Raw genomic sequence first — 11,995 nt, forward strand, 5'->3', positions numbered from 1 at the left:
AGTGAGAGCAATAATTTTAGGGCCATCAATCACTGATAACACTAAACTGATGAGCGGTAAAAGCTTTTAAAGTGTCGCCTATGGCCAATTTTGGGTATGGTAGTTTTCTGCGATTTCGCGGGTGCGCGCAATTTTAAAGCTTGACATGTTTGGTGTCTATTTACCCGACGTGACCTGATCTTTTATATTTTACCAAAAAACTGGGTAATAATAAATGTTTCCTAACATAATGTTTAAAAAAAACCTTTTTTTTTTCAACATTTTCTGTAATTTTTCCTAATTATAGTAAAAAATAAAACCCCAGTGGTGAATAAATACCACCAATATAAAGCTCTATCTGTCCCCAAAAAAATGTTATAAAATTAATTTCAGTACAGCGCTGCATGACGGAATAAACGTCAGTCAAAGTACCGCAGCGCTGAATACTGAAAAATGCCCTGGCCAGGAAGGGGGTCTAAACACTCCGGTCTTCAAGCGGTTAATCTCCCAGAAGTCCCGGCTGATGATCCCAGCACTGTGCACAACGTGCATCAACTGTCATTGTGTGATGATTATATGCCCAGTAGAGTCTAATATGCTGTAAACAAAGCATTATCCTCATCAAATATTCACTCACTGCATTTCCATAGGCAAAACCAAATGCTGTCATAGGCAATCCATCCAGACTCTGCGCTGTCACTAACCATATGTCCCAGTTACACACCTATTATTTATGAGGAAGACTTTACTAGGAAAGTGCATTGCACCTGTATGCATGGAATCTGCTCAGGGCCCACAATAACCAGCTGAGAAGCCTCAGATCAAAGCTGCCCTCTGACAGTATACTAGATCCAGGATTGTGACATCACTCTCCGTGCGTCGGTTCCCGGATTGTGACATCACTTTCTGTGAACTAGGACTGTGACATCGCTCTCCATGAACTAGTTCTAGGACTGTGACATCACTCTCCATGAACTTGTTCTAGGACTGTAGCATCACTCTCTGTGAACTAGTTCTAGGACTGTGACATCACTCTCTGTGAACTTGTTCTAGGACTGTGACATAGTTACATAGTATTTGAGGTTGAATAAAGACATCACTCTCCATGAACTCTTTCTAGGACTGTGGCATCACTCTCCATGAACTAGTTCTAGGACTGTGACATCACTCTCTGTGAACTTGTTCTAGGACTGTGACATCACTCTCCATGAACTCTTTCTAGGACTGTGACATCACTCTCCATGAACTTGTTCTAGGACTGTGACATCACTCTCTGTGAACTAGTTCTAGAACTGTAGCATCACTCTCTGTGAACTAGTTCTAGGACTGTGACATCACTCTCCATGAACTAGTTCCTGGACTGTGACATCACTCTCTGTGAACTTGTTCTAGGACTGTGACATCACTCTCTGTGAACTTGTTCTAGGACTGTGACATCACTCTCCATGAACTAGTTCCAGGACTGTGGCATCACTCTCCATGAACTAGTTCCAGGACTGGGACCTCACTCTCCATGAACTAGTTCCAGGACTGGGACCTCACTCTCCATGAACTAGTTCCAGGACTGGGACATCACTCTCCATGAATTAGTTTCAGGACTGGGGCCTCACTCTCCATGAACTCTTTCTAGGACTGTGACATCACTCTCCATGAACTAGTTCCAGGACTGGGACATCACTCTCCATGAACTAGTTCCAGGACTGGGACATCACTCTCCATGAACTAGTTTCAGGACTGGGACATCACTCTCCATGAACTAGTTCCAGGACTGGGACCTCACTCTCCATGAACTCTTTCTAGGACTGTGACATCACTCTCCATGAACTAGTTCCAGGACTGTGACATCACTCTCCATGAACTAGTTCCAGGACTGGGACTTCACTCTCCATGAACTAGTTCCAGGACTGGGACATCACTCTCCGTGAAGCTGAATAAATTCCGCTTTACAGTCCTGCAGTTTATGGAATGGCTTTCATCTAAAGCTCCTCAGCCCAGTGTTGTACTTTGAGACCGATTCCATTTAAAGTCTTTGTTACTTGAAGGAAGGGGAGCCAAGTGCTGCAGGTATGAAGTGTAGACACCTAGCAGCACACATACTTGCAGCAGATTTCTGATCATGGCGGAATGCCAGGCCATTCTAAAAGTGGAAACAGAGCAGGGGACCCGAAGAAACGTTTTCAGCTAATAAAGCCGGTAGTGACATCTCGTGGGGTCTGTTCTTTGGTAGGACTTAGAGGATCTAAATCCAAGGACACAAATGGAACATGTTGCAGGTTTATGGTCCTTATATGTGACAACGGCTTTAGTTTTTCCCTTCACCTGATGATTTCACACTTCCTGTACTAGGGTGACAACGCTCTCTTGCTGTAGAGTGCCACCCCCTTTACTGCAAGGTTTAAGTGCTTGTTTTGTCTAGGGGGCTCAAATAAGGCAGATAAACTCCCCCTCACCTGATCCTTGGTCCCACGGGGGACAGTGCTCACCTCTCTCCCCCCTCTGCTCTGGTGGAGTATATAGTACGGTATGTAAGAAGCTGGATATAGAAGAGTGACAAAGGTCAGAGACGGTACAGGGCTATGGAGAAGGGTCTGGGTAGGTAGTGGAAATGTCTTTCTCTCCAGCGGTAGTTATATTATGAAGGAGTATTGAAGTTGGAGCCAAGTGTGTCTAGAAGAGTCTGGAGATGATTGTCTATCCATGGTTGCCAGGTTTTAAAGAACTTGGATAGTGAGTTGGTGAGAACTTCTTGATTGTCGTAAGATGACTGAATATAGTTAGGTGTGCCTGTAATTTTATGTAATCTGTTTTCCTAAACCCTTCATATTTTCATGAGTATGTATGTTCCTTCTCAGGTGATCAGCCAATCCAGAGCTCGATTCAACCCCAGCATCAGTATGATTAAGAAGTGCATTGAGGTCCTCATAGACAAGCAGTACATAGAGCGCAGCCAAGCCTCAGCAGATGAATACAGCTACGTGGCATGATGCCACCATCAGACTGGCTTGTGTGAGAGGACGTCCTCGCCATTGCAGTTTGCTGCTCTCCAGTTGGAAGAAGCAAGCCTTTGCCTCCATAATTGGTCACCTGGCAGTCTCCGTTTTTCTGCTGTTTACAACATCACCAGTGCCACCAGTGTCATGAGCGTCCGTGAAGATGCCTATAAATATTTCCAGCTCATGCCATTATAACATTTCTTACAGCTCTACTAAAAGGAATGAGTGAAGTATTTCTGGAATGTGGATTTTTTTTTTTATTTTAAAGATTTTTTTTTTTTGGTTGGGTCAAAATATTTTTTTCTCCCCTTCTTCACATTTGCATTTGATGTGTTCATTTTTTTAATGTATCTTAAAAGACTTAAAGTCAAAACTAAATATTGTAATATTACAAAAAAATAACCTAATAACTGTATCTACTTTAAAATGTACAAAAATGGCAAACATGATATTGCTGCTTGTCATATTAAAAAATAAAGAAATGTCCCGTGTATTGGCATCATTGGTGCATGAAGACATTGTGCAGTTTTAATGAATGTGAATATTGTTTCCCTTAAAGCCAACTCTGGGCATAATTAATATTACTCAGTTCTGTTCCACATTGCCTTGGGTGTGAAGCCATCGGCCATGGTCAGCACTGCCTCTGGTATATGTTTGGGTGGACATCCAACTCCCACTGAACTTCCGTGCCCGCTCTGGCTGTGGACCTCAGCGTTGTGGTCACAACACCATTCCCCTCTCCTCCTGGCCAATCACAAAGCAAACAGCCCAGGCTCCATTTAGTAATTGGCCAGGAGGAGAAGGGGGGATGGCGGTGCAGCCTCAGCGCTAACGTCTTTGTTTGTAAGCAATCTAGGTCTCAGACGGGCAAGGAAGTTCAGCGGGAGAAGATGGCAGTGTTGAATATGGCAATTGGCTTTATAGCAAAGGCAATGTTGAACGTACTGAACTCCAGTGAGATAACTGCCTGGTGCTGTGTAGTCTTAGGAAAGCTTTATTTGCTCCGTTATTTAGCTTTGCTTTCTCTTAAATCGTGCAGTCAGATTGCAATGGTTGTGACCGCGTTTACTCTGTCTTACCTACCGTGTTTCCTCAAAAATAAGACCTACCCCGAAAATAAGACCTAGTTGTGGCCGGTGATGGCATGAGGGGGAACTTGAAGAGCCGCAGGAGAGATTCAGCGGAGCCAGCATAAGCCGGAGGAAGCGAGGCGGCAGCAGAGGGAGCCGAGCCGCATAAGCCGATACTTTCTCTATAGCGCCGGCTCCTGTCACAGGCGGAGGGATGCCAAATGCACGCCACCTGTGAGGAATCATTCAGCGATTGGTTACTAAACTGATGAGAGCAAAAAGAAAGAGCTATTCTGTCAATAGGGCTATTAATGTTCTTCATTAAAATAAAAATAAGACCTACCCCAAAAATAAGACCTAGTGTGTTTTTTTGAGCCCCCCAAAAAATCTAAGACAGTGTCTAAATTTTGGGGAGACATGGTGGTACTTGTGTCAGGGGGTTCAGAGGTCACTCTCAGAAGCTGGGAAGTGGTGTATTGGGTCAGGTAGCTGATGGAACAGCAACTCAGGCATCTGGCGACTTCTGACACAAGAACTCCAGGCAAAGCTAAAGCTGGTCATACAATGGTAGAGTTTTGTTCAAATGGTCATATGAAGATTATTATCACTACATTGGATGATGTCATCAGAGACTTGTAGGATGCGGTTTGATATTTCGTTTTGGAAATGAATGGAGTTTCTGGAATGAAAAACACATTCACTGTTCGTTCATTGGAGAAAAATTGTACTTCCTGCTCCTTTTTTGATTTTTAAAGGGATGGAAAAAAAATGACTGCGGGTTTGACCCCAATAAAGGCCAAGTTGTTCTTTTAATATTATGTTTCCTGTTACACCCATATTCAGGGTGAAAGATGTTTACTTCGCCAGCCCCCCATCCTGCCCACCTTGTTACCTGAATTGTGGAGTGATTCTCTATTCAGGTGCCTAATATTGTTTATATCTGGCGTGGCTCCACCCACACCATTGCATCATCCATTCATAGATCCTTTGACCAGATCTGTGAATGGAGGGACCAGGAGTGCTGTCTGCCACCACGGCAGAGTGACTTGTAGTTTCATTAGAATACAAGTCTGTGACATCAGCGCACCCATAGTTCATTTATTCTTGCTCCCATGTATGCTATGCAATGTCTGTACCCAGGTACAGACATAGACGGGGGGAAGAGTCTGCAGGAGCCAGAGCATTGCACCCACAATCCACTGATCACGCTTGCAATGCTTTATTGGCTCAAATGCAAACAAAAATAGTAAGAGCACATTTCTTTCTTTCATCAAGAAGTATACGTTTATCATTTTATTTGCCAGCTGTAGACCTGAAGGCAGGCGGAATGTGATCTTTATATGAATACATCAAATGATCAGTTTTCCAATCACTTGCTCCGTTATATTTTTTATTTATTTATTATATATAGTTTTATTATATTTATTTATTATATATAGTTTTATTTTACTATTTGGTGAATTTCATATAATCGATCATTTTCTTACTCCCCCTTTACTCCTTGCAAGGCTGACAGGGAGTTACATGACTTTTTACTATCAAGTCACATGATAATCCTACAGGCATGATTGATTCCTCGAACCTGTCTGTGCAGCATCTGCCTCTGTTTTGTTAAGCTTCATCTGTGGTCTCTTTCATAGTAATGGCAGCACACGCCCTTCCCTCAGGAGAGCCGAGTCCCGACCTCACGGCTTTCCAGTTCTGATGTCATCGCTGGCAGACTCGCTCGGCAGGCATGAAGTTCTCACTACCTACCACCAACCTGCGAGAACAGAGGAGGAGGATGATGCATCCAGACAACACTTCCTCTAACCTAGCCACACTTCTCCTCACAAGCGTCCTCTAAATCCGCCGCCATCTTTACTGCAATACTATTCTGTGTATTGGATTTGGGGGAAATGTTCTGTAAAAGATGCTGGCTGTCTGAGTTTGCTTTCCCATAAGCCTCCCTGCCTTGTATTTCATACACAGCGGATTGTGAAAAAGTAAATTCTTTCCCAAAACGGACCACTAGCAGGTCATGTTTTCCAGATGGCAGGAAAGTGTATGCTGGGGAAATGGAAAAATCTACAATACATTATTATTATTATTATTATTATTATTATTATACAGGATTTATTTAGCGCCAATAGTTTGCACAGCGCTTTACAATATAAGGAAGACATTACAGTCACAATACAATACAATTTAAGACAAGATGGTAAGGAGGGCCCTGCCCATGAGGGCTTACAATCTAAAAGGGATGAATCATTTCCCTTGTTTTGTTTCTTTAAAAATGCTGCAAGTGCAGAAGGATACCTGATGATCCTGCCAGAAATTCAGCAAGTTACTGACTTCTGTAGGGAGCTGACAATACCGCCTCTGCTGCACTGAAATCCCAAACAGTGTTGTCTGCCCGTTCTGGAAAGCAGAACACCATCCATATGTAGAGGGGGAGTTGTTCTGTAGTCCATCATCGAATAATGAAGCAGGGCTGACAACACTGTTATACTGTATATACTACCGTATACTCCATGAATAGAGCTTACTGCAGGACACAAAGCTTGTCTGTACGGGTCTTCATATCAGTGGACCTAAACTGTACAGTACTGCTTGCCTGGTGGCCACAGTGGCAGTCCATGTTATCTTGTCAGCACAAGTTTCCTTTAATTTCAGGTGCTGCTGACAGATAATACATTCATGCGGTTTCTGCCCTCTGATTTCCCGCATGTGATTATCATAAATTAATGATGTCATTACACATTGATAAAAGCTGTACACGGTGTTCCTGGTATGACAATGAGTTACCTCAACATGTCAGCCTTCCCTGTGATGATTCCTTGGAAAATCTATGTGGTCTGTTCTGGTGGAGTTTGTATTGCCCCAACATTGCCAACATTTTACCATCATTTCTGCCACAGTTGTGTAACTAAAGCCAAAACTTTTCAGGTTGGATGGAGTGGGGAATGGTGAAAACCCTGGTCAGGTTTACGTCTTACCATTTGTGCCCCATTAGGGAGAAGAAATCTCTCCTGAGTTAGGGAAATGCCCTCTTACACGCTTGTCACTGGAAGTGTCCCCTTTGGAAGATTTCCCCTTTATTTCTGTTCTGGTGGAAACTCAAAGTTTTGGTTTCCTGATCACAGGTCACCAGATTCCAGAGAATAAAATAATAAGAAGACCCCAGTAATGAGCTAATAGTAAATAAGCCCAAACAAACTTTAATCGTTCATTAAAATAAATACAAAATATTCTTATGTCATATCTTTCTTTGGTATTTATGTCATAGCCGTGAGGAACAGGGAGTGTTTAAGACCCCAAAACCATTTGATGAACAAAGTTTGTTTGGACACATTAAAGAAGATCTCTGGCCAGAATAAAACGTAACCCTTGCCTTGGGGCTACCCCTGCAATACAAGGGTTAAAGGAGAACTACGGGGTCAGGGCTTTTCCCCATAGTTCTCCTAAGGGTCACGGGAGAACACAAACTAGCGTCCTCCCATGAACCAAAGCTCAGTATCCCGCGAGCTGTATACTGGGACGCCGCAGCCGGGTCGGATCCCAACAATACTGTCTGGATCCACTCAGCTGCGGGATTGACAGCTGGCTCTGCCTATCCAGAGGCAGAGCCAGCTGTGCCCGCCCCGTCCCTTTCGCCAGTCAGCGCTGGAGGATCGGACAGGGGAGGGGGGGAATCCCTGCAGAGAGCCGTGAGTGACAGTCACGGTTCTCTGCAGGGATAGAGCGAGAAGTGAGCAAGCGACGGTATGTGTTCGCTCACTTCCCGATCTACTGAGCCGACCTGTGACAGTTTTATTGTCACAGGTCGGCTCAGATTATGAGGCGGAGTGAAAATCACTCGCCTCATAATTCTCCTTTAAGTGCTCATTTTTGCCGAAGTTCTAAAAAACAAAGATATACTCACCCGAGCCTCTGCCTCCCCTAGTGGCTAGACTGGTCCCTGCTCCCTCTCCCCCCCTAAGTTTTATTCTGCTTTTGCTCAGGAGTGGGGAAGTTTGAAAAATGAATGCCTTGGATACATACAGGAGTTCGGGTGGCTGTAGAGCCTCCTGATCGCTTGTACGGTGCAGGAAGAGTGCTCTGCCTCTATCTTCCGCCGCTGCCGGTTATCCTGGGCCCCTCGGTTATCCTGGGCCCCTCTGTGCCGGACCGTCACCGTGGGTTTTAGTGGCTGGATTGGAGGGGATCGTTTTGGTCTAGGTTCTGAGCCTCTGCCCCACCTAGTGGCTAGACTGGTCCCTGCACCCTCTCTCCCCCTAATTCTTTTTCTGCCTTTTGTTCGGGAGCGGGAAAGTTTGAAAAATGAAAGCCTTGGATACATACAGGAGTTCGGGTGGCTATAGAACCGCCTGATTGCTTGCAAGAAGCGTGTGCCGCCTCTGTGTGCCGCCGCTGCCGGCATCAGCACGGTGGGTCTCATTGTCTGTATTGGAGGGGAGATCAGCGCATACCACTGGCTGAGCTCCCCTCCGATCACTGAATGCGTCGCTTACACTTTCAGTCTGTCATTTCTCTGGCTGCTGTGGCCGTAGAAGCTGGTGAAGCAGAATCGTGCTTCATCAGCTTCTTTGGGGGCCCAAAGCTGACATTAGGGGTCTAATAGATCTCTGTTGTCTCCATAAAGGGGACCTGTCACTGTATATGTGTTCTCACACAGGGGGCCTTTTAGCACAACTTGTGTTTCTTCTCCTTCCCCCAGTCTGAGTTCTGCTGTACCGGGACTTGCATTAAAAAACAAACTTGTATTAATAAATACAGAGCAGCATTCATTTGTGTGTCTCGTATCTGTCTGGAATTTAGCTTTAATGTTGATTATTTAAGTGTTATATATTGTCAATGTCATCAAAGTACCTACATACATCAGACAGCGGATAGTATTAGAACAGGGGTAGACAACTTTGACACTCCAGTTCTTGTGGAACTACAAATCCCATGAGGCATTGCAAGACTCTCCCAGCCACAGGTATGACTCCCAGTGGCAGAGGCATGCTGGGATTTGTAGTTTTACCACAGCTGGAGTTGCCTACCCCTGTTTTAGAACATGTTCTGATGGCCAATAGCCTGCGGTTTGGTAATTCAGTAAAAAGAATGTCAGGTTTCGGATGACACTGTTTATACTGGAAGTATTGCCCTGTGGCTCAGCTGCAGCACATGGGAGATGGGTATGTCATAGTCCGCATTCTCTGCCTTGTATTCCTGTATTCAGCTGGCTGAAGCTTCATGGAAATAATAGACGGAAAGCAGTAAACTGAAAACAAAAGCAGTTGGTCTGTGTCCAGGAACAGCCTGAGTCCCCGGGGACCTGCACACCTGCACCAGGCACGGCTCTGCTCTCACTATTACTCTTCTGCATGTTTAATATATATATATATATATTTCCTGCATAAAGCCAGCACTGCGCTAACAAAGCGATCGCCTTGAATCACGTCCAGCAAGTTTATATCGTTTTTGTTTGTTTGTAGGGCTCAGTGTGACTTAAACTATCACTCCTCTTTGCTACAGAATGTTTACCGGAGTGTCAGGAAAGAAAAATGACAGTACAAATATCCCCTTACATTGTGTCATATTGAGAATGGTTCCATATCTGCAAGCCGGGGGCCCAAAAAGTGCACATTTAGCACACCTCCGGGCTAAAAAAAAAACTTTAACTGTAAGGGTTAGGTGCTTGGTTTGTCTAGGGGACACTATTAACCCTTTTGCTGCCAGGGCCCTTACAGTGGGGACTGTGGGCCCCTGTAAACAGACTCTGCTGAATGCCAGCTTATACTGGAAGCGGTTCTGGCAGCTGAGCTACCGCCAGATTGCTTCAACGGGCCGGTAACGCGCGCGCAATTTTTAAGCTTGGCATATTGGGTATCTATCCACTCGGCATATCCTCATCTTTTATATCTCACAAAAAATGTGTATTATATTGTTTGTTTCTGCACTAAAACTAACTTAAAGGAGAACTATGAGGTGAGTGAAAATCACTCTTCCTCATAGTTAGAGCCGATGTGTGACAATGAAACTGTCACACGTCAGCTCAATAGATCAGGAATTGAGCGAACACATACCGTCGCTTGCTCACTTCTCGATTAACTCCCTGCAGGGTTTGCCCCCTCCCTGCTCCGATCCTCCAGCGCTGACTGGAGGAACGGATGGGGGAGGGGCGGGCACAGCTGGCTCTGCCAGCTGGGTGGATCTCGACAGTAATGTCGGGATCCGTCCCGGCTGCGGCGCTCTCAAGATATCGCGGGCAATAGCTCGCTATATACTGAACTTTGGGTCATGGGAGGAGGTTAGTATATGTCCTCCCGTGACCCTAAAGATAACAATGGGGAAAAACACTTACCCCATAGTTCTCCTTTAAGTGTAATTTTTACTGAAATTTGGGGTTTGATAAAGAGCTGAGCTGATATCATGCAACTTACAAATTTGCAATTGCCACCATTTTATTCTGCAGAGTCTGCTTTCAGGAAATGTATAATTCTGGGGGGTTTAAGTAAATGTCAGGCCTAAAATGTGAATTATAACGTGTGTGCAAAAAACGCCTTGCCAGCTGTTATACTTACCAGATCCTCAGGTCCTGCCAGCTCCCTCCAAGCTGCTAGACTAGTCCTTGCAGCCTCTTCTCCCCGGCAGTCTAAGGAACGCTGACGTCAGTACGTCTTATGAAGGTCCATTGACCTGCATTAAATGTGAGGATGCCAAAAGACATCAGGAGCAGAGGGAGAGAGAGATAGAGATGAGCTCTGACTACCACAGGAGTCAGGATCATCAGGTAAGTAAAAAAGCTTTATTTATTCAAAACTTACAATACGTGAGTGGCCCTACTTCAAGGGTCCGTTTTAGGTTTTTTTTCTTTCCCCCGAGTTTTTCTTTAACAGCAAAAATACACTCAGACATACAAAATGTACAAATATAACTTTCAATGTTTTATTTGCTCTTTGTGTCCTTCGATCTGTACTGGAATCATCAACTGTCCCGAGGGTTGAAGTTTCTTTTTGATGCTGAAAATGTCTTCTTTATTATCCGGTCTGTCTGCATCTAGACTTGTGTTGACCTAAATCTAAGCCTTATTCATATTGGCATTGACAAATATGTGTCTTGCAGGGGTAGCCAAACTCCGGCCCTCCAGCTGTGGTGAAACTACAAATCCCATGAGGCATCTCTCTCAGGGAGACATGTCTGTGTCTGTGAGAATGTTGCAATGCCTCATGGGATTTATAGTTCCACCACAGCTGGAGGGCCAGAGTTTGGCTACCCTTGGTCTATAGGACAGTTCTAAATGCACATCATGATTTTTAATGGTATCAGGTATATTTATTTACCTGTGTTTCGGTGTGTTCAGTTTAACTCCATATAGAGAAAATAGATTCTGATTAGAAACTCGAAGGGGGTTGTTCACTGAAGGGTGAAGAGTTTTTTGAAGTGAACAATCTAGGACAACATAGCTGAACTGGAAAGTGAGATAAATTGGGGAATTTATTCCAAATCAGGTGTTTTGGCCTAGATTGTTCACTTCTCCTGCCTTCTCCAAACTCTTCACCCTTTAGTGAATAAACCCCTAAATGTGGCTAAACGCAGGTTTATCTAAGCACCAGAAAACTTTATCTGCCAAGCATAAAGTTTCATTACACTTTCCAGATAATACCGCCTGTATTTAAAGTGCAACTGAAGCCAAAACTATAGAGTGGAGAGGGATTAGAAGAGCCGTCAAGTTATCATTGGTGTCTGTGTCCCCATTAGGGAGATTCACCCTCTCTATGTGTCCTGGTGACCATTATCAATGAAAGTGACATCAAATCCAACATTTTGGGTTGTCACCAGAATATGGGAGCTGCAGAGTTTCCATCTGTACTTAGAACTGGGCGCCCGGCACTCCAATAGTTTGACTTATGATACTAAGAACATATGAACAAAGTTTAACAGTTGTTTTTCAATCTGAGTCCTGATTTGGTTGATAGACACACC

At 44.4% G+C, this 11,995-nt stretch overlaps 1 protein-coding gene across 1 annotated transcript in view; it reads left to right on the forward strand.

Annotated features, from left to right (window-relative positions):
• Positions 1-3,429, forward strand: part of CUL2 (cullin 2) — an 80,597-nt gene extending 77,168 nt beyond the window's left edge. Inside the window, exon 21 of the mRNA XM_018552331.1 lies at positions 2,832-3,429. Within this exon, the coding sequence (XP_018407833.1) occupies positions 2,832-2,963 (132 nt within the window). The 3' untranslated portion in view covers positions 2,964-3,429. The remainder of the gene's footprint in view (positions 1-2,831) is intronic.
• The last annotated feature ends 8,566 nt before the right edge of the window (positions 3,430-11,995 follow it).

Source organism: Nanorana parkeri, unplaced genomic scaffold (assembly GCF_000935625.1).
Source record: "Nanorana parkeri isolate BGI_ZX_2015 unplaced genomic scaffold, ASM93562v1 scaffold84, whole genome shotgun sequence".
Lineage (NCBI taxonomy): Eukaryota > Metazoa > Chordata > Amphibia > Anura > Dicroglossidae > Nanorana > Nanorana parkeri.